General features: G+C 38.7%; 1 protein-coding gene across 2 annotated transcripts in view; it reads right to left on the reverse strand.

The window, feature by feature from the left end:
- Positions 1–24256, reverse strand: part of pins (G-protein-signaling modulator pins) — a 54506-nt gene that overhangs the window by 28025 nt on the left and 2225 nt on the right. For both annotated transcript variants that reach the window (XR_011238462.1, XM_069508975.1), the window contains exons 2-7: positions 23613–23842; positions 22800–23078; positions 22322–22561; positions 16252–16516; positions 12668–12844; positions 10568–10782 (exon numbers count right to left, since the gene is read on the reverse strand). Coding sequence is in view for 1 of the 2 variants with exons in the window: in XM_069508975.1 (XP_069365076.1) it covers positions 10568–10782; positions 12668–12844; positions 16252–16516; positions 22322–22561; positions 22800–23078; positions 23613–23842 (1406 nt within the window). In the remaining variant the exon portion in view is untranslated. The remainder of the gene's footprint in view (positions 1–10567; positions 10783–12667; positions 12845–16251; positions 16517–22321; positions 22562–22799; positions 23079–23612; positions 23843–24256) is intronic.

Genomic DNA, 24256 nt, shown 5'->3' on the forward strand with positions numbered 1-24256 from the left:
TACAATGAACCAAAAGTTTAATTTGCTGTAATCCGCTGAAACAGGTCGAATCTGTATAATGTAACATGCAGCATGCGAAATGCACCACTACCACGCAGCACCACACAAATCCCAAAACACACTCGACGCACGTTTCGTCCCAACACCGGAGCATCCTCAGGAGATGTAGACCTTACAATGCACAATTGCAAAGCAATTGTTTTTTTCTTTTTGGTGGTGCGTATTGCTTGCCGAGTGGCTGCTTTACCTGCATGGTTAGGAGTGGGAGGGCGGGCGGTGCATTTCGCATACTGCATGTTGCATCATACAGATTCGACCTGTTTCAGCGGATTACAGCAAATTAAGCTTTTGGTTCATTGTTCGTTTGTTGGTTTTTCCTTCAATCACGTCACAACGGTGCAAGGGATTGACGTGATTTTTTGCATGGGTATAGATAAATACCTGGAGAGTGACATAGGCTACTTTTTATCCCGGAAAATCAAAGAGTTCTCACGGGATTTTAAAAAAACCAAACTCCACGCGGATGAAGTCCCGGGCATCAGCTAGTTTAGTATATTTATCTACACCCATGCTTTAAATCCTCCATAAAAGATTCTGAAACAGTTAGCTTATTGCCAACATTAATACACCCAATATCTTAATAACCATTAAAGCATCCAAACGAGTGTTATAATGTTGTACTGAATTTCATTATAACACTCCTGTGAAAAAAGAGACCACGCTATACTGCTGGCATAAATCTGTCTTAGATAATTTATTATTATTATAATAGATACCACTCACCTAAAAAAACTATGTTTCATTTGAATAATCTATCAGTAACATGTAATTAAAGAACACAATTTTCACTTTTTTATTTATTTTTTTGTTTAATTTAAAGTACATAATACTAATAACCAGGACTTCCCTCGTTTGGGCTCGAACAGAAAACACAACATTCAGCTGAGTTCGGGCCTTTTCGTTGGCACGACACATTGTAGACACTAGGTAGGTACCTATTTGTTGGATTAGCTTTTAAGGAATGTTTTTTGTAAATATTTGTGTTTATCGTGTGTTGGATCAACCAATAAATGTATTTCTATTCTATTCTATTCTATATAATGTTTTGGGCGAACAATATCATGTAGCGGAGTAATTACGTTTCTACGTATGGAGGAAATATGACCAGCTCGCGCAGCCTGAGATTCTGCACAAAATATTTTTCTAGATTTTAACAAAAGCTTTTACGGATTCCAATTCGTCAATTAGCGCAACTCTATATTTCAGGTTTTTTTGCTCCGAGATACTTCGTTATTTTTGCTTGAATATTTGCTGATGTATGACTGTGTGAAGTCTGCCAGTCTGCTTTGAACTAATGAGCCAGGCTATCGCCTATACCCATTGAAATAAAATGCTCAAGAAATGAAATCAATGCTTCAAATGCGGCCCGAAAAATATCAGCTACAAAGCTTATTTTAAATGACAAGAGGTCTTAAATATAAATATTATGCAATCGTTATTTTTATATACAAGTGTTAAGGTTTGTAAAAAACTGAAGTTGTTGATATTATAAATCTTTTTTCTACGTTTCGTAATATAGATGTGTGTAAACTGGGCCACTTGAGTGATGTCAATTCGTCCTACCTACCTACCTACCTACTTACCTACCTACTATTTGCCAATGCCTATACCCTTCTCACTCTGAGAGGAGACCATGCTCAGTAGTGGGGCGGCAATGGGTTGATCATGATGATGGTTCTTTACTCTGCGATATCGATTCAGATATGACGAAGTTATGAGCAACGCCAAAAGAAAACGTTAAAGAAAAACGCTTTTCTCACCTTACAGTTGACATTTAAATAAACTATTTGCTATTCACGTATCACTAAAAGTTTTTTAAATATAAGTAAATATTACTGGTACAATGGATATTATACTTGTAAAGTAAACTTTTCGCTGAAGTTACAGATTTACAATGCAGTTCAAGCAATGCAACCTACATTGCGAACTGGAGTGAATAGTCAAGTACCTTACGATATTATGCCGGCGCCTGCGTTATAGTGTGCACTGTAATCAATTATCGCACGCGGTTTTGGAATAGCTGAACACATCAAATAATTACATACGTACATTACGCAGTGTGTTTGGGTTTTTTTTTTAAAGAATATTAGCCATGTTAAATGACTAATATTCCTCTTTCCTCTCCAACTAAGCGTCAAGCTTGTGCTAGGAGTAGGCACGACAATAGTGCAACGGGCGGATTTTGAACCGTCGACCTTTTGGTATATTTAGATATGCATTGTTATATTCGTTTTACTAAACGAATTTGAGCTTCTTTCAGCTTTCTGCAAATTCGGTTTTCAGTCCACTCCTGTACCGGTTGAGCTATTGAGGCACAATATTTGATGTGGCTTTGATCTATACTTTATTTTTGATAAATAAAATTGAAGTGTCAGTCTGTAATATCGAAATAATTACCACAAATTAAGCTCATATGGTTATTTGAACTGTACCATTACTGAATCATACGTTTTTAAAATTTTTGTCTGTCTGTCTGTCTGTTTGAACGGGCTAATCTTCGGAACGGCATAACCTATTTTGACGGATTTTCACAGACAAGTAGATTATTAACCAAGGAGTAACATAGGCTACTTTTTAACCGATTTTCAAAAAAGAAGGAGATGTGTTTTTCTACCTATGTACACCGAAATCTCCGAGATTTCTGAACCGAATTGCGTATTTTTTTTAATCGATAGAGAAACTTTGCGATACTGTCTCACAAAAAAAATGGATTCCAACTCTTCAATCCTGATGCTGCAGGGGACTTGACCACCAAAACTTATGGGATATAGCTAAACTGTCGGTTATAAATTGATATTAGAGGTACCTACCTACGAAGTAAAGACTTTATCGTTGAACTCGAAGACCCAGCTCCTCAACCCTGATGCTGTAAGGAATTGGATTCAGAAATCGTGATGAACCCACGAAATATATATATATATATATATATATATTTTTTTTTTTTTTTATTATTTTTTAATAGATACAGCGAGCAAGCGAGCAGGCGGGTCACCTGATGTTAAGTGATTACCGCCGCCCATGAACATTTGCAGCACCAGAGGAGCCGCCGATGCGTTGCCGGCCTTTTAGGAATTTGTTGGTCCGCCCCTTGAATAACCCCATGTTATAATCTAGTGGAAACACCGCCGATGGGAGTTGGTTCCACAGTTTGCACGTGCGTGGAAAGAAGGATCTGGCGCAGCGGACGGTCGAAGTGCACCAGACACCCAGATGGTGAGGGTGAAATTCCTTACGGTGGCGCGCGGTGCGGTTGTAGAAAAAAGAGGGTGGAATGAGGTCAAAAAGCTCTTCAGAGCAAAAAATATTTAATCCGCTCCAGTTTCACTCGAGTGGAATTTCGAGCAATCCTTAGTGAGGTTAATAAATTTATAGTATGAACTGAAATTTGCACCTTCTTAAATCGTTTTTTTATTATTAAATGGTTTTACTTACATGAAAATAGTAAAAACAATATCGCAACGCTGAAGATTACAAAGGAAAAAATCTGATATAATTAGACTTGATAATGTAAGAGGTTTATGTTAAGATTATAGGAAAAATAAAATGACGTCTCTATTTCTCTAACTAGCACAATTTTTTATTAGTAATCTCAATGATATTATATGAAATCATTAAAAATCTGCAACAAATCTTTACAAACAAACTTAGGTTTGCGGTCCTAAATAAAAGCGATTTGTTTTTAAGAGCCAAATAACTTCGCATATTTCTTTCCAAGCTTCGGAACCCTCGATGGGTGTCTTGCGTCGCTGTTTTGTTTTTAATACGTCACTGAAAAAAACCGCTAGTGCGTGTACTTATACAACGTTAGTTTTAGTTGACGCAAAAACCGAAACACGTCAAATTTTTTTACATAAAGAATATAATATACAAAATTTCAAAAATATTTAATGTAAATTTACGAAGTTATAAGCTTGTTGTGTTGAGTCGTTGTCCTCGAAAAACATAGTCACTCCAAACGAGCGGCTGTGAGCGAGCGGGACGGCTAGCGTCGATCGTGCGCGCTCCCGCTTGCGCGGCTCGAATCAGCTGGTGCATGCGGTCATTCAACTAGGTGTTTAAACTTGCAGGATTTTTAAGGTTTTTTGGTCAAAACATAACCTGTAGTAAAAATGATTGCAATCGATTCTGTTACTGATTCTGAACAAAGTACTTTCAAGTTTTACGTAGACTAAAACTAAGAAGCCGGCACATCCAATCGCGTGCGTTTAGTCTCAGTGCGTGTTGGGCCTTAGTTATAATCTGAGCGATAAGGTAAAGATGTCACGTGGCGTAAGATAGCATCTTGTTTACGCATCACAATGGATATGGATAAGTTTGAACGTAGATTCGATAAGGGCAGAGTGAACTAGAATAGAGAGGGGACCTTTTGGTTTGATACTGAATCTCCACGGGATTTTAAAAAAACACCTAAATCTAGTCGCGGGCATTATCTAGTAAAAAATAATTTTAAATGACTGTGGATCAGTCATTTTTGAACGTCTAAAATCACTTTCAAAATATGTGTTTGTAGCGATGTTACTATAAGTTTTTGATTGTAATGAATAACATTTTTACATTTTAAAAAAGGTGGTACAAATTTTACGCTCATTTTATTGCGTACCAAAAAAAATTTGGATATCGATTACCCGGCATGCGATGTCACCTCACTAGTAAATTGCCATCTCGACTTGTCTCCCAACAATAAATGCAGTGGAAAACTAATTAAACCTGTTCCTAAAATACGTATTACATTCTGTCCTAAATATTGCGCTCAAAGTGAATATTCTAATTCTAATATTGCGCTCAAAATGAATATTCTAATTCTAATATTGCGCTCAAACTAAATTGTTATGGCAGTGCAAGTTTCAATAGTAACTAATGGAAATTTTAGTACCTGGAAACTGAAAATGGACACACCAAATACGCACGATGTTTCAAAGCGAATAGAGCACTTCAGACAGACAGTATTTAGCTTTGTAACAGAGTCAGCATTGTTTGATTAAGGTTTAATTGACTTGGGCCGATTTTTAGGGTTCCGTACCTCAAAAGGAAAGGAACCTTTATGGGATCACTTTGTTGCCTGTCGTGTCTATCAAGAAAACCTATAGGGTACTTCCCGTTGACCTAGAATCTTGAAATTTGGCAGGTAGGTAGGTCTTATAGCACAAGTAAAGAAAAAAATCCGAAAATCGTGAATTTGTTACATTACAAAAAATAAATTAAAATGTGTTCACGAAAAAATTAATTTACTAAATCACATATACGTCGTCATTGACTTGCAGTGCGTAAGTTTACATAAAAATCTTAGGTATATCTTGTACGATTCTACGGAACCCTTCGTGGACAAGTCCGACTCAAACTTAACCGACCGGTTTTAGAGGAACCAATAATTGAAATTGGATTTGTCAAACGTCGACTAGTATCGAACTGCGACGCGGCGCCCAAGGGCGTGTGGCCCATTGTATGAAGACCTCGGACAGGTTCAAAACTAGTCGGATATACTCCGACAAATATGTGAGTTTAGTCAGTTATACATATATATTTATACTGAAGTAGCTTATGCCCGCGATTTTGTCCGTGTGAACTACACAAATTTTAAGCCCGTCTTACCCCTTTAGGGATCGAGTTTTCAAAAATCCTTTCTTAACGCATGTCTACGTCATAATAGCTATCTGCATGCCAAAATATCAGCCCGATCCATCAATAGTTTGAGATGGACGTTGATAGATCGGTCAGTCAGTCAGCTTTTCCTTTTATTTATACGTGCCAAGAAATATTGTCAAGCGGTTGTCTAGAGGTAGAACAACACTACTTGTTTGTCCTTCAATCACGACACAAGGGAGCAACGTGATTTTTTGCATGGGTATAGTTTAAGACCTGGAGAGTGACATAAGCTACGGTATTTTCCACGGTGTCGCGGGCATCAGCTAGTCTAATAACAATCTATTCAGATCTTCTCTCAAAAAACGTAAATAGGTCTCGCCATTTAAGCGGTTGGGTCACTACGCTCACCCGATTTAAATTCTATCGTTCTTTTTTGTCTGGGGCTACTACAAAGAGATAGTGTACCTAAAAGAATTAAGAAACGTAGAGAAAAGTTGAGACAGGCCGAAGACAATAAAAAATAACAAGGTAGCATTTTTAAAATTAAAAGAAGCTTTTATAGAAGATGTAGATTATGTATTGAGCACGAAGATAGACATTTTTTTAGGGTTCCGTAGCCGAATGGCAAAAAACGGAACCCTTATAGATTCGTCATGTCTGTCTGGATGTATGTCACAGCCACTTTTTTCCAAAACTACTCGTATAAGAGCTATACTGTTGAAACTTGGTAAGGAGATGTATTCTGTGAACCGCATTAAGATTTTTACACAAAATGCGCACTGCGCACTCTATGGATAGGTCTTCAAAAATGATATTGAGGTTTCTAATATGATTTTTTTCTAAACTGAATAGTTTCCGCGAGAGACACTTCCAAAGTGGTAAAATGTGTGTGCCCCCCCCCCCCCTCCCCCCTGTAACTTCTAAAATAAGAGAATGATTAAACTAAAAAAATATATGATGTACATTACCATGCAAACTTCCACCGAAAATTTGTTTGAACGAGATCTAGTAAGTAGTTTTTGTTTTATCGTGCAAAATGTCGATAAAATACGATTGTACTACGGAAACCCTCAGTGCGCGAGTCTGATTCGCACTTGGCCGGGTTTTTTTTGTAAATACAATACATAACTATTATTATTTATAGTTTTATTAAGCTCACCCCTATCTCGGTTCCCAGGTCGTACGTTATCTTTGGATAGTTACGCTTTGAGTCAAATTTTAAGTATGATACCATAGAGATAGCTCATTGTTTATAGGGTTAATAGAATAGATGATAAAATAAGCAAGTTTTTAAAAAGGTCTGCACAAAATTTTTCTGTGACTTTTTTTTAATCACCTTCGAAAAACTTACGTATGTTTTGAATTTTTACTAACATGGGATTCAACTTTTTTAATGACTTATCGGTATCAGATCTGACCAAGTCATGCTATTTTATAATATTAATATTATATTATATTTTTTTGTGTGCAAAGGCACTGATATTCACCTAGCTAATAAAAAAAACCGGCCAAGTGCGAGTCAGGCTCGCGCAATGAGGGTTCCGTACTAAAGTCGTATTTTTTCGACATTTTGCACGATAATTCAAAAACTATGATGCATAAAAATAAATAAAAATCTGTTTTAGAATGTACAGGTGAAGACCTTTCATATGATACCCCACTTGATATAGTCACTCACTTCGAAAGTTGAAAATCTCTAATTATTAGTTCATGACCACAATTTAATTTTTTTTGTGTGATCTAACCCTAAATTCACGGTTTTCAGATTTTTCCCCAAATGTCAGCTATAAGATCTACCTACCTGCCAAATTTCATGATTCTAGGTCAACGGGAAATACCCTGTAGGTTTCTTGACAGACAGACAGACAGACAGACAACAAAGTGATCCTATAAGGGTTCCGTTTTTCCTTTTAAGGTACGGAACCCTAAAAATACGAAAAAAAATCATAACTCAAAAACTACGCAAAATCGCAGAGCATACATGGGAGTGATTCTGGTAGTGTTATTCTATCGCTGGACAACCGTTTGACACTATTTCTTGGGACACCTTGTATTAGTACACCTTTATATATTAATAAAAGGGTATTACATTAAGAGCACTCGAACTTCAAAATGAAATAAAATAAAAATGTAAGTGATTTTTATCACAATTTTTATTTTATTTTAGGGGACTTTAAATTACATTATGTCTAAATTTAATTTCAGCAGATGTAGATGGTGTATCCTGGTGGACCAATTTTGGTTGGCATTTACGCATTTCAATGGAGCTCAATCAAAATCCATACCCGTGTCGTTTTTGGAGCGTAGATGCACCTGATGAATCTCCCATGGATTTTCATCACTCCATTTTACAACTGTAGCCAACTGCTCACCACGGCATTCTCAAAAAAAAAATGTCGTAGCCGGATACATTTCCGGGGCGCTTCGTCAGAGTTTGTAACGTTGTCTAATCATAGGAGACGTTGGTGGCATGACCCATAAGTTGCTATAGTTATTGTTGAGGATAGTTCGTGTTGTCTCTCGTAGTGCGAGATTATTGTTAGTGCGCCCACGAAGGCTCTGTTAATCTAAAAGGTTGTGATCCTGACTTATGCGTTTCATCATCATCATGTTTTGAAGGCAGTTTTGTCTTCAAATACTTAAGATTCTAGAGACAATATGGACACAGATTTATAAATGATGGAGATTTTAACGCGAACAATATTTTCTGGGGCCCTAGATTAACAACAATGTTGTCGCACTTGTAGTTGCCGCTTTTTGAAACGAAAGTCACGTGATCTTGATGCAATTGTGTAAATGCGTGTGGTTGATAGTTTTTAAGCCAGTCTCGGCCCGACTCGAGGCTCGACCGACTATTAAATGCTTTTTGGGTTTAGGTCGCCATCTTGATTGAGTGGTTGCATTAGCAATTCATCATCATCATCATGATCAACTTATCGCCGGCTCACTACAGAGCACAGGTCTCCTCTCAGAGTGAGAAGGGCTTTGGCCATAGTCTACCATGCTGGCCATGTGCGGATTGGTAGACAATAGCAATTATTGTGCCCTAATCAAGTTAATATTGCAGTTAGGTTATTATAAAAGGTAAAACTCTGGATAAGCCTCTGCGCGTTGTGATTGATATTTAATTTCACTTCTGGTATGTTTATAACAAGCAGCAGGAAGCAGTGATAGCCTAGTGCTTAGGACGTCCGCCTTCTAATCGGAGGTCCGGGGGTTCGATCCCGGGCACGCACCTCTAACTTTTCTGAGTTATGTGCGTTTTAATTAATTAAATATCACTTGCATTAACGGTGAAGGAAAACATCGTGACGAAACCTGCATGCCTGAGAGTTCTCCATAATGTTCTCAAAGGTGTGTGAAGTCTACCAATCCGAACATGGCCAGCGTGGTAGACTATGGCCAAAACCCTTCTCACTCTGAGAGGAGACCCGCGCTCTGTAGTGAGCCGGTGATGGGTTGATCATGATGATGATGATGATGATGTTAAACAATAAAAGGTAAAGAATTGTTGAGTGCGATCAAAGACTTAAGACGCGACGTGATCAGTAATGGTATGTTATTGGCCAATTAATCTTCAAAAACCCCAGATCTGACAGATTTTTTGTCTAAGAACATCTCACCAAGGTACCTAAATATTGAAGGAAGACACGACATGAATTCGGACCATTCACCAATATTGTTAATCTTCTTTTTATTATTAGGGTTCCGTACCTCAAAAGAAAAAACGGAACCCTTATAGGATCACTTTGTTGTCTGTCTGTCTGTCTGTCTGTCTGTCAGTCAAGAAACCTACAGGGTGCTTCCCGTTGACCTAGAATCATGAAATTTGGCAGGAAGGTAGGTGTTCCGTACTGGAACAGGATATATTTCAAAGTCAACATAATTTGGAGGATTTTTTCTAGCAAATATATCTCATATTTATTTTCGTAATTGTTCATTGGGTTGGTTTGTCGAGCGCCCCCTAGCGCCGATGCAACGCATGTCAATGCGTTCTTCTGATTGGCGATTCGGCGCCATCATATCTCTCAGATCGACTGCAATAATCGATAAGCACGCGTTCCATTGCAAAAACAAATTAATTTCTGGAATCTGGACTCTATCGACGTGTTGTTTTTTTTTTTTTATTTATTTATTTATTCAGATACAAGTTAGCCCTTGACTGCAATCTCACCTGGTGGTAAGTGATGATGCAGTCTAAGATGATAGCGGGCTAACCTGGAAGGGGTATGGCAGTTTTTATTAAACCCATACCCCTTTGGTTTCTACACGGCATTGTACCGGAACGCTAAATCGCTTGGCGGCACGGCTTTGCCGGTAGGGTGGTAACTAGCCACGGCCGAAGCCTCCCACCTGACCAGACCAGAAATTTAGAAATTATAAAATTCCAAACCCCTGCCAGGAATCGAACCCGGGACCTCCCACTCTTAAGACCACAGCGGTCACCACTGCGTCAGGGAGGTTGTGATTGTGATTTAACTAAAACCAGTGACCACTTTATTTTCAAGACAATATATATGTGAAAAATAGGGTGCTATCGACACAGAAGACCTGGGCCCAGGGTGTTATGCTGCAGCTGGCGCAAAGGGTAAGTGCTCGGTATATCATTCCCTATTGAACAGTAGGTCTTATAGCAGACATGAGGGGAAAAATCTAAAAACCGTGAATTTGTGGTTACATCACAAGAAAAAATTTTAAAATGTGTTCATTTCAATTCGTTATGCGGGGTATGAGGCGAGGGACGTCCCCGCACACCCGCACGTCACCCGCACTAGATCAGCGCGGGGACTGTGCGGTTGTTCGGGGCGTTGCCTCCCCGAATGCCAGCTCGACCTGTGGCGTACTATACCGTACGATTTGTATGTAATGTGTAAATCTGATTGCTGCGAAGCGTTAGTCTATAAATAAATAAAAAATCACTCACGGGTTTTTGTTCGGGCCACTGGCGGCTCGCTGCAACTTGCTTCGGGGGCGGTTCTCCTTGTCCAGCGAAGCTCGCTGCTCGTCCATCCGCGCCGATTGACAGCGTGCTACCAGCTCCATGAACATTTCCGATGGGCCCTCTGTTTCTTCAGACTCCCCTCCCATCTCCCTTTCCTGTTTCTCTTCCCCCTCTTTCTTCTTAGCGTCTGGTGTTATCTGGAGACAATAGAAATCATCAATATCCTATTTTTTTGGTGTCGTTCTCTGTGTGCTTAGTTTCGTTTATCAACTACTAGATGATGCCCGCGACTTCGTCCGCGTGGATTTAGGTTTTTAAAAATCCCGTGGGAGCTCTTTAATTTTCCGGGATAAAAAGTATGCCTATGTCCTTCCCCAGGATGCAAGCTATCTCTGTACCAAATTTCGTCAAAATCGGTTGAACGGTTGAGCCGTGAAAAGCTAGCAGACAGACAGACAGAGAGACATACTTTCGCATTTATAATATTAAGTATAGATAGTACGCGACTTCTTCTTCTTCTCGAGCCGACGGTCACCTCAAACACGGGCAGCCCAAAAAGCCGCAACCGCAAAGGTGGCCATCGTGGTGAAAAGATTAGTCAGCCTAGGTACTGGTTTTTAGGGTTCCGTAGTAAACAAGGAACTCTTATTTTTAGGGTAGCTGTACATGTAGTACAGTGGGGATGTTTTTTTTCTCGTCCGTTTGTAAAATATGATATTTTAAAGTGCTAATTTTTATTAGAGTCAAGTGCCCCCCATTTATCAGCCCAATGGTAGTATATAGGAACGTGAAAAAATTTACAGCAGTAGAATATTATAATCAATTTTAAAGGAAACTATCATGGCTAAGTAGGGTTCACAGGTTAAGGAGTTATATATGTTTTTCGAGTTTAATTGTGACTACGGAACCCTACAATGCGCGTGGCCCTCCACGCACTTGACCGGTTTTGTTTGTATAGTGCTGCTTCCAGGGACGCCGGATGCTTGCGGTGGTTAACTAAGCACCACGTGAGGAGGCTCTTTTCATCTCCCCATAGTACGCGACAGGTCGAAACGGAGTTCGAGCTGGGGACTCCCCGCACACCCCCTGCTTTAACCCGCTGCGGGCGTGCGAGGCGTCCTCCCGTTTCATACTCCGATTGCAAACTCGACCTATCGCGCACTAGAACATGGCGTAATTTTTGAGCTTGGTTTACATTTCTTTAGTTTCGTTATTCGCAGCCTCTACAGCATCTATACTCTATCCATAGAAAGAAGTTAATATAGCGCTCTCTCTGTTATGTAATACGATAGAGATGACAGAGCCAAAAACATCAGTGGGCGTTAACCAGACGTTAGAGAACCAACCAATCTCAAACATGTTTTCAAATACATTCGAGATTCAATTCGAAAATGTTTTCAAAAAAACATTTGAAATTCAATTCACAAACATTTGTTTCGTTTGTGATTGGTTGGTGACTCAAAACTGTTAACGCCCATTGAGCGCTATACTAACTTCTTTCCTTGTATAGTAGTTTTAAGTGGAAGATAAACATTGGAACTGATTTTGAGCTAAACTAAATTTTAGAATATTCACATCCTCTTCTTACTAATGTAATATGAAAAGGACAGATACAGTTTGACAGTGTTAAATTCAATTTAGATATGTCAAACGTCATGACTTATGCTGCCAGTAGCGAGAAGGTAGCGAGTCTATTGTTTAAATTTGTCATCATGATCAACTCATCACCGGCTCACTACAGAGCACGGGTCTCCTCTCAGAGTGAGAAGGGTTTTGGGTAAAATTTAGAGTCTTTAAATGTAAAATTCATGTTCCGTCCCGTTTTAGCAATATTTAAAAGAAAAAGATGCAGATACTCTACATTTAGTTTAGAGAATGACTAGCTTATGCTCGCGACTTCGTCCGCGTGGACTACACAAATTTCTAACCCCTATTTCGCCCCTATTAGGGGTTGAATTTTCAAAAATCCTTTCTCAGTGGATGCCTACGTTATAATAGTTATCTGCATGCCAAATTTCAGCCCGATCAGTCATCTTTTTCTTTTATATATTTTTAGATAACAGAATTGACGCCATTATATACCTGTATAAGAGATAACTGCTCCATACTCTGTCGCCTGACTCGCAGCGCGTTGAAGGGCGTACGCGGCGCGGGGGCGTCTTGCGGTTGAGCGGGCGCCGCGTCCACGGGGAGCCCTAGGACTTTGCACAGGTCTCCGATGTTCATCTGCGCCGTGGCCATACCCAGCACATCGCCGAGCTGTGGAGAGAAGGATCTCATTACTGTGACTGACTTTTAATCCATATCCATACTAATATAATAAATGCGAAGGTGTGTCTGTCTGCCTGTTTGTCTGCTAGCTTTTCACGGCCCAACTGTTTTACCGATTAGCTTACATCTCGGGGCCGGACATAGGCTACTTTTTATCCCGTAAAATCGATGAGTTCCCACGGGATGCTGAATGACCCATGGTTTTAACGGATTTATATGAAATTCGGTACAGAGGTAGTAAGCGTCCCAAAAATTGATATAGGCAATTTTTTATCCCGGAGAATCATAGGGTTTAATCCTTGTTTCGTTTTGAAATATGGAACACTAATCATCATCATCATCATCATGATCAACCCATGCCGGCTCACTACAGAGCACGGGTCTCCTCTCAGAGTGAGAAGGGTTTTGGCCATAGTCTACCACGCTGGCCATGTGCGGATTGGTAGACTTCACACACCTTTGAGAACATTATGGAGAACTCTCAGGCATGCAGGTTTCCTCACGATGTTTTCCTTCACCGTTAAAGCGAGTGATATTTAATTACTTAAAATGCACGTAACTCAGAAAAGTTAAAGGTGCGTGCCCGGGATCGAACCCCCAACCTCCGACTAGAAGGCGGACGCCCTAACCATTAGGCTATCACAGCTTAATACATGGAACACTTATGGAACACTAATATACCGGCATCTTAACGGGGCGTGTGAGAAACGAACAAGTGAATCGTGTTCACGCAATGTCGATTAATTCGGGGTGAAGGCTTACGAGGGGTTTAAATAAATTAATAAATAATCATTTATGTGCAAGCACGTTGGTACAAAAAAGATGGAAGTATACAATAAGGTAAGTTATTAAACATTATCAAAAAATGAAATTATTAGCCTTATACAGCATTCAATGAATAAAATGTCACAACATATTAAAAGAATACAATACAATTAAAATTAAGTAGGTCAGTAATCAAATTTATCTGCACTTATTAAGTGTTATTATTACCAACTGCAACGACTCCGCTGTCTGAATCGTTTTGATTTTAATATATACTCACTAACAAAATACTGGAATATGTAAATATTTGCTCCTCTAGTAATTTAACTCTTACTGCTTAGACTTCATATTTTATGTACGTATAAAAAAGTCCTTTGAGAGCGGAGCTTGTAATATTGCATAGATGAAACAAATTTTTAAAAAGCATAACATTTTTTGTATGTATAAAAAGTATACATTACTTAAATACGGTTAGATGAACGTCAAAAGACATGAAAAGGAAAAATGCTGAGGAAAGATGATATTTACATGGATGTAGGAAATAAACTTAGATACTATATTTATTACTTAGGTACGGTAGGATGAACGTCAAACGTCGGAAGGAAGGACATACATATTAGGACAGATATGAGTACAGTGCGCGGCAGAAAATAATGTACGTCAGCCTTGAGAATGACATTTCGGCTTTGTAGAGCGTTGTCTCTGTCACTCATACCTATGTGACGTTTACTCGGGCTCGACGACAGAGACAGTGCTCTATAAAACAGCTACCTCTTTCTAAAGGTCGATGTACATTATTTTCTGCCGCGTACTGTACATACAAAAGCTGTGATAGCCTAGTGGTTAGGACGTCCGCCTTCTAATCGGAGGTCGGGGGCTCGATCCCGGGCACGCACCTCTAACTTTTCGTAGTTATGTGCATTTTAAGTAATTAAATATCACTTGCTTTAACGGTAAAGGAAAACATCGTGAGGAAACGTGCATGCCTGAGAGTTTTCCATAATGTTTCCAAAGGTGTGTGAAGTCTACCAATCCGCACATGGCCAGCGTGGTAGACTATGGCCAAAACCCTTCTCACTCTGAGAGGAGATCCGTGCTCTGTAGTGAGCCGGGGATGGGTTGATCATGACTGTACATACAAATCTGTGAACCGGTGTAAATTTAAAACTAGTTATGTTTACGGAAAACTGACAAACAACAGACTTAGATATTAGTTTCTAGAAAGTGTCTACAAAATTATATCCAGTTTGATTGGTTAGTATTCAAATGAGAAACAAACTACGGACAACTATAGAGCGAGTGACGGAGAGTCCTTTGTTTAGGATAGGTACCTTAAGCTTTGATGGTAAAAATGCTGTGTACTTCCGAAAAGCGTATTCTAATATCTATATAATATGTATATTGTATTATATTTGTTAGTATGTTAATCAGTAATATGTTGGCGTATGTTGGTGTGTGTGTGTGTTGTGTGTGTGTGTGTGTTCATGAGCGTGTGCATGCGTGTATAATTGTATCGTATAAATGTATGTGTGTGTATTTATGTTTGTAGTTGTGTTTATTTGTGTGTTAGTAAATTAGTAATTTACATATTTATATGTAAGTATATTTATATGTTTTTTGATAAGGATCGCTCATTGGGTATAGGTCTCTTCAAGTTAGTGCCATTTTTCTTTTTTTTCTTTTTTTTATTCAATTACAAGTTAGCCGTTGATTGCAATCTCACCTGGTGGTAAGTGATGATGCAGTCTAAGATGATAGCGGGCTAACCTGGAAGGGGTATGGCAGTTTTTATTAAACCCATACCCCTTTGGTTTCTACACGGCATCGTACCGGAACACTAAATCGCTTGGCGGCACGGCTTTGCCGGTAGGGTGGTAACTAGCCACGGCCGAAGCCTCCCACTAGACCTTTGGCCTTTTTAAACCAATTATTTCCTGCTACCTGTGCTATATGCCGAAAAGCGGATATTGCCGATGAATATTGAATTTGCTATTATGTATAACGTACTTTGACCTCCTAATCACGATTATCATAACGAAAAATTGGCAAAAAAATAAACAAAAAGTTCTTAAAAACGTGGGAGTGGCGCCCCACAATTTCTAATCTCCGCTGTACACACACACATAAATCGGTCTAAATCAGTTAGGAATAAAATACAATAGAATATGTTTTATTCAAGTAAACTTTTTATAAGTGCTTTTGAATAGTCGGGTAGTTTAATTTTTACCACTGGTTCGGAATGTCGTTTGCACAGCGAAAGAAAACAAGTTCTCTTTCGTTTTTCGTATATTGAAAATGGGGTTTGCGTTAATTTTCGTAATGATATTCGTGATTAGGAGGCCAAAATACATTGTTATGGCTTTCAGATTTATCAGCAGTATGCCCACACTGCGCTGTAGTAGCCGCTCGAATCACACGCGGGCTCGATCGCACTGCAGCGCCTCACCGTACTTGACACCATACTGACCAGTGGTCACACCCTGCGACCTGCGACTACAGGCGACTTTGCAACCACTGAAGAGAGCCAATGCTCTGAGCAGTTACCACAGGACCCGCAAGGGTCCGCGTGGACGAGCAGTATGCACTTTCGGAATTTTAACCAAAATATAAAAGAAGAAAGTTGAACTGACCTCTTTAGAAATGTTGTAGTGTTCTTTCGCGTAATATAACGCTTTCTCGTGGTTTCCCAGCGCTGCGTGTGCGTTGCCGAGGGACCAGCAGGCCCTGCCTTCGCCCACTCGGTCCTGCAGCTTCCTTGCTGCAGACAAGTGTCTTGCGTGGTACTCCTCAGCCGTGCGGTACTCTCGCAGCAAGGTATACGTGTTGCCTAGAGAGTAGCAGGCTTGGGCCTCCACCGCTGCATCCCCTAGCTCTTCAGCCAGAGCTAAGGTTCGCCTGTAGTTATAACAATTATATTATAGTTTTCATTGTATATGCTGAAGCTTCAACATTAAGGGCGTCGACAAATTTGTCGTAAAGTGGCCACGCTGCTTTGTGAATCCATATAATTTTAATCTTTTCACGGCCCATCCGTTAAACCGATTTCGACGAAATTTGGTACAGAGATAGCTTGCATCCCAGTGACGGACATATGCTTCTGGCATTTAATATAATAAATAATTCCCAACTTTATTTAAAAACAATCCAAAGTATCATCTACTCGGTACAGCAATAGATATAGGACATAGATTACTTTTTATCAGGGAAAATCAAAGACTTCCCAGTGGATTTTTTAAAACCTAACTCTACACGGACGAAATCGCAGGCACCACCTAATCTTATACAAATATTTCGTAAAATATTGGATAGTGCCAACAACAACTGTACAAAGTTTCAACTCAATCGCACGAAGAAGTCACGAACGCATACGTAACGAACGGACGAACACACAAACTTTAACATATATATAAGATTAACGTTTAAGTAAAGTCACCGAAAATAGTCACTCAAAAACTTATACTAAAACGGCACCTAAACTAAAAAAAATTGCGTAAATATTTTTCGCCACAAAATCAATTTTTTTTACTTAGACACATCCACACTGACTACCGATTGTTTTTCTACGCAGTGATTTTTGCAGGCATATGGCATAGTCGATAAAATTGATGACACAGCTTAGCCTTTCAACAGAAGTGATAAGACGATTGTCTTGCATTCCCTAGTTGCTTCGCAAATTGTGTGGCCTGCAACAGTCGTATCGCTCCACACACTCGCACTAACCCGAATGGTTGGCACGTAAATAGGGGATTTTGAAAATCCCGAGGGAATCATTGTTTTTTTACGGGATATATCTAATACACAACAGGGAGAAATATTGGCTGTTTTAGAATAGGGTATTTGACAGTATGTAAAATATAGGATCTATTGATGGTATCCGTATCGAATATGAATTTTAGATACAAACTGTTTACTCAGTTAAGAAAAATACGAGATATTTTAAGAGAAAATCGACAAAGAAAATTGTTTTCGATGTCTACTTTAGTCACGTGATCGTAAACAGCTGTGATTGGCCGAGTGGTTCAGTGGATAAACCTGTCAAATACCCATTAAATACCCTATTTTGCACCTGCCGGTTTGCCAAACTTATTTTAAATTACTTAAACTTATTTTAACTTAGGAATTCATCAAAAAAAAACATTCGTCGAATCCCGAATAGGGTGGCCAGTGGATTTGCCGAATGCAGAACTCTCGTTAAGTTCAAACTCGAATCATTTGCCAAATCCCGATAGTGCGGCAGTACCATTAACCGGTGACTTGAAGATAAGGTGACATGTGATACTCGTACATTAAACAAACTGTAGACGCTTAGGTAGTTTTGGATTACATGGGATCGTAGCTATATAACAACTATTCACTAATGAAATATATACTCCATACAAATCAATACTAATATTATAAATGCAAACGTCTGTCTGGTAGTTTTTCACGGTCCATCCATTTAACCGATTTTGACTAAATTTGGTACAAAGATAGCGTGTACCTCAGCCACTTTTTGTACTAGAAAGTCAAAGAGTTGCCACAGAATTTCTAGAAAATCTAAATGCACGTGGACGGTCATCTATTTGATGCAGAGATAGCTTGCATTTTAGAGACAGACATGGGCTAATTTTTATCCCGAAAAATCAAAGAGTTTCCACGGAATTGTGAAAAATTTAAACCCACGCAGTCGAAGAAGCAGGCATCAGCTAATTTACAATAAATTAACAAAATTAACATTGAGTGAATAATTGTAATAAAAAAGTATAAAACCTTAGCGGTCACTAACTTTGCCGAGATCACCTTAAGATGACCTTATGGACTAAGAGCCAGCGCGTGCCAGACCTTTGTTATTTTATAAAAGCTGAAAGTTTCTCTGCGTATTGTCCCCAACACTAGGAGGAACGTGTCGCGTAGCTCAAAGTATAACTTAGGCTAAAATATTATTCGCAATGCATGACAATCATTTCGATTCAGTTATTTATTATTGGTGGCCAAATATTATCTTTTTTTAAATAAATATATATATATATTTTATGTTAGTATAAAATTTTGCGTTTGTAAGTTTGCATCGTTCATTCGATCGTGTTAAAATTCTGTTCAGTTGTTGTTGACACTTGCGTGAAGGTTTCTGACATAGTACCGCAAACCTATACTACAATTTCATGCCCAAAGAGGCAAATAAATGAAATAGCTTTATTTCACTTTGCATAAAATACACATAAATTTGTAATAACGTAGCGTAAATTATCGTAATAACAAATGTAACCATATAAACAGTAATATAACTGATTGACGGACAAAGCGCACACTTGTTTTAGAAAAAAAAAAAACATTCATCCAAGGATATAACTTTACAAAAAGAATAAAATTTTAATAACCAATTTAACCATTTATGACAGTACTGTGATTGACTGAAGGGCAACTCACAACTATTTCAAAATAAATTAAATAACTTGAAAATACAAATGAATTAAATAACAGTAAATCTGAGATGGGACAACGCATAGTCTTGTTTCGAAATTAATCAATGAAATGACTTGTAAATACAAAAGGAATTGTAATAATTAATCTAAGCACATAAAACAGTACCGTGATTGACTGACGGACAACGCACAGCTTTGTTTTACAAATAAATTAAATAAATTGAAAATACAAGAGGAATTTAACTAACCAATTTAAGCACATAAAACAGTACCGTGACTGACTGACGGATAACGCATAGCTTTATGTTTTACAAATAAATTAAATAAATTGAAAATACAAGAGGAATTTAACTAACCAATTTAAGCACATAAAACAGTACCGTGACTGACTGACGGATAACGCATAGCTTTATGTTTTACAAATAAATTAAATAAATTGAAAATACAAGAGGAATTTAACTAACCAATTTAAGCACATAAAACAGTACCGTGACTGACTAACAGATAACGCACAGCCTTATGTTTCGCAAATAAATGAAATAACTTAAAAATACAACAAAATTGTAAAAACCATTTAAGCACATAAAACAGTGCCATGACTGACTGACGGACAACGCACGGCCTTATGTTTCGCAAATAAATAAAAATATCTTGAAAATGTTAGATACTGTGACTGACTGATGGACCGCCCATAGCGTTATGTTTTGCAAATAAATAAAATAACTTGAAAATACAAGAGGAATTTAACTAACCAATTTAAGCACATAAAACAGTACCGTGACTGACTGACGGATAACGCATAGCTTTATGTTTTACAAATAAATTAAATAAATTGAAAAATACAAGAGGAGTTTAACTAACCAATTTAAGCACATAAAACAGTACCGTGACTGACTAACAGACAACGCACAGCCTTATGTTTCGCAAATAAATGAAATAACTTAAAAATACAACAAAATTGTAAAAACCATCTAAGCACATAAAACAGTGCCATGACTGACTGACGGACAACGCACGGCCTTATGTTTCGCAAAACAATAAAATAACTTGAAAACACAACAAAATTGTAATAACCAATACACATAAAACAGTGACTGACTGACGGACAACGCACATCTTTATGTTTTACAAATAAATAAAATAACTTGAAAATACAAGAGGAATTTAACTAACCAATTTAAGCACATAAAAAGGTACCGTGATTGACTGACGGATAACGCATAGCTTTATGGTTTACAAATAAATTAAATAACTTGAAAAAAAAATATAAACACTAATCTAACCATACAATATTTGTACCGTGACTATCTGACAGACAACGCACAGCTTTATTTTTCACAAATAAATTAAACAATGTGAAAACTCAAAAGGAGTTGAATAACTAATCCCAGCAATTAAAACAATACCGCGACTAACGGACAACGCAAAGCCTTGTTTCACAATCAATAAATGAAATAACTTGAAAACACAAAAGGAATTGTAATAATTAATCTAAGCACATAAAACAGTACCGTGACGGACTGACGGATGACGGACAACGCACAGCTTTATGTTTTACAAATAAATTAAACTATGTGAAAACTCAAAAGGAGTTGAATAACCAATCCCAGCAATTAAAACAATACCGCAACTAACGGACAACGCAAAGCCTTGTTTCACAATCAATAAATGAAATAACTTGAAAACACAAAAGGAATTGTAATAATTAATCTAAGCACATAAAACAGTACCGTGACGGACTGACGGATGACGGACAACGCACAGCTTTATGTTTTACAAACAAATTAAACAATGTGAAAACTCAAAAGGAGTTGAATAACCAATCCTAGCAATTAAAACAATACTGCAACTAACGGACAACGCAAAGCCTTGTTTCACAATCAATAAATGAAATAACTTGAAAACACAAAAGGAATTGTAATAATTAATCTAAGCACATAAAACAGTACCGTGACGGACTGACGGATGACGGACAACGCACAGCTTTATGTTTTACAAACAAATTAAACAATGTGAAAACTCAAAAGGAGTTGAATAACCAATCCTAGCAATTAAAACAATACTGCAACTAACGGACAACGCAAAGCCTTGTTTCACAATCAATAAATGAAATAACTTGAAAACACAAAAGGAATTGTAATAATTAATCTAAGCACATAAAACAGTACCGTGACTGACTGACGGACAACGCACAGCTTTATGTTTTACAAATAAATTAAATTGAAAATACTTAAAGAATTATAAACACTAATCTAATCATACAAATTGTACCGTGACTAACAGACAAACAACGCACAGCCTTATGTTTTACAAATAAATGTTGTTTCGTTTCGCTAAATCGGATTAACGATGCGTGAACGCATAGGTGACGAACATGCAAACATTAATTTTTACGCGAGAATTGGTTGACGGCGTAGTGTTACTTTGGTTTGGAAAACTCAAGCGCTGCCTATAATGGAAATACTGTACAATATTACACGTTGATTATGTCAGAATTTACAGTGGCGTGCAGGTCATAGAGGCATAACTGCACTGCTTACCCCAGTTGAATAGCTCAATGCATATTTTTCATAATGACCTGCCAGTAAACAGGCTCCTACTTAACTAGTGCCAACCCTGGCTTCAAACCTTGTGCACGCCACACTCAGAAACCTTTTCGCAAGTGTCAATTTCGATTAAATCGGTTGAAACATGCGCGTTGGCACGCTTTTACGTATAGTACCTTCGAGGTACAGAAGGATCAGTTCGCAAAGATGTTTAAATAAAAACCGGCCAAGTACGAGTGAGGCTTGGGTAACGAGGGTTCCGTACTACAGTCGTATTTTTTCAACATTTTGCACGATAATTCAAAAACTATGATGCATAAAAATAAATGAAAATCTGTTTAAGAAAATTGAAAATACTAATTATTAGTACCACCACCACCACAATATATATTTTTTTGTGTGATGTAACTGCAAATATACACGGTTTTCAGATTTGTCCCCTAATGTCTGCTATAAGGCCTAACCTACCTGCCAAATTTCATGATTCTAGGTCAACGGGAAGAACCCAGTAGGTTTCTTGACAGACCGACAGACAGACAACCTAAGTGATCCTATCAGGGTTCCGTTTTTCCTTTCGAGGTACGGAACCCTAAAAAGCGATTTATCCGTTTCATAACGTGCGCTTCGCATTCGGAGTTTACAATTGAATTTTTTTTATTCAATTGCTTTTTGTGAAGAGGAATAAATCAATTGTTGCAACTATCGCCCATCGCTAGGTTATATAGATTTTCTTCCAGAACAATGATACTAACTTGTAATGTTCCGCCGCGTTCTCAAACTGGCCGAGGAAAATGTGTGAATTGCCAAGGTTGCTATTGGCACGCCGTTCAGCCGCGCGGTCGCCCACCTCCTGCGCGATCCGCAGCCGCTCCGTATGGTATCTGATGGCCCGAGTAAAGTCGCCCAGTAAGTAGCAGGTATTGCCGAGGTTGCCGCACGCTCGCCCCATGGCCTGACGGTCGCCCAGGCTTCGCATTAACTCCAAGTTCTCTCTGCAAATAGGTAACATCAAAACTTAAGAGGTAGGAAAGACTGCGTAGACTCTAGGTGCTTAGATTTCATTCTGGTTTTTTAAAAGACTATATCTACTCGATTCTATGATCTTTTGTAATATTTTTAATATCGCTGCTAGAGGGGCGCCTATGAGGTGCTTGTCTAGGGCACTCTCGACATTTAATCCGCCTCAGATTGTACCAGTCAAATAGTTACTAAATACAAAAGAAAACTCACTCATAATAAGCGACAGCTTGCATGAGACAGTCGCGGACCTCTTGGGGAAACTGCCCGGGATCGTTTTGCCCCACTCTGCCCAACTGTTTGCCTTGGGCATGGTACACGTTGCCCAGGTTGTACAGGGCTCGGCCCTCGCTCAGTCTGTCTCCCAACGAGCGTGATATCTCTAGGTGTCGTTTACAACACTGGATCGCTTCATTAAACTTGCCCATCACTTTTAGCGTGTTCCCCAAGTTGCCAGATGCCTTTGCCTCGCCGAGTTTGTCGTTCATTGTTCTGTAAAAAGGTGATTTCATATAAAAGTTATTTATCAATCACAAAATTACTTACTCAGTATTTATAAGGTCTGAGAAGGTAAGGAAAAAGGTTAAAGGGAGGTAAGCGTTGATTAATAGCAACGCTTACCTCCCCTTCAGCCCAGCTTATGATTGCAGAAGCGCTGAGGGTCCTTTTAGAGCTAGACTGAGATTTGCATATTGCCTATATCACAAGCATAAAAAATGTCTCACCTTGCCAATGTCAAGTTGTACTGCTTTGCCTTATTGTAGTCACGAGTTTGTGTTGAGGGGAGGTGAGCGTTACTAAGTTGACTACAAACGCGCTGAGGGTTCATCACTAGACTGAGCATTGCCTATTGCCTATATCACTAGTATAAAAAGATGTCTCACCTTGTCAATGTCAAGTCGCACTGTTCGATTTATTGTGGGCACAAGGTTGTGAGAGGAGGTAAGCGTTGCTAAGCTGACTGAAGGTTCATCACTAGACTGAGCTTTCCATATTGCCTATATCACTATTATAAAGAAATCTCACCTTGCCAATGTCAAGTCATGTTTATGATACTGCATCGCTTTATTGTAGTCCCCGAGGTAGAAGTATGCATTGCCCAATTGGCTGTAGATAGCACTGAGGGTGCGAAGGTCGTCAGTGCCTGCTTGGATGGCAGCCTGAAAGAACGCGACGCCGGCGCGGCAGTCGCCAGCCTTGCAGAGTCTCTCCCCTTCCAGGGCAAGCTCTAGGCACATTGATCCGCCATCGCAACTCTGGAAAACATATGAGAATTGTTTTAGTAATGTCGTTCTCCTCCATACTTATTATACTAATACTAGCCTGAAGAGATCACACTAATATTATAAAAGACGAAAGTTTGTATGTGTGTGTGTGTAAACAGCACACCACTATGGCACATATATCTCAGGAGATTAAAACCTACTAAGTTTTAAAATAATAACAACCTCATAATATTAGATCAGGAGGAAAATTAAGTAGTCAGCTAAAGTAGTAAATCATCATCATCTCAATTCATCGCCGGCCCACTACTACACTAAGTACGCCCATAGTTCACGACGCTGGTCACTGTAGATCGGCAGTCTTCACACACCTTTGAGAACATTATGGAAACATCGCAGCCATGCAGGTTTCCCCATGATGTTTTCTTCCACTGTTAAAGCATGTTA

Source organism: Maniola hyperantus, chromosome Z (genome assembly GCF_902806685.2).
Source record: "Maniola hyperantus chromosome Z, iAphHyp1.2, whole genome shotgun sequence".
Taxonomy (NCBI): Eukaryota; Metazoa; Arthropoda; class Insecta; order Lepidoptera; family Nymphalidae; genus Maniola; species Maniola hyperantus.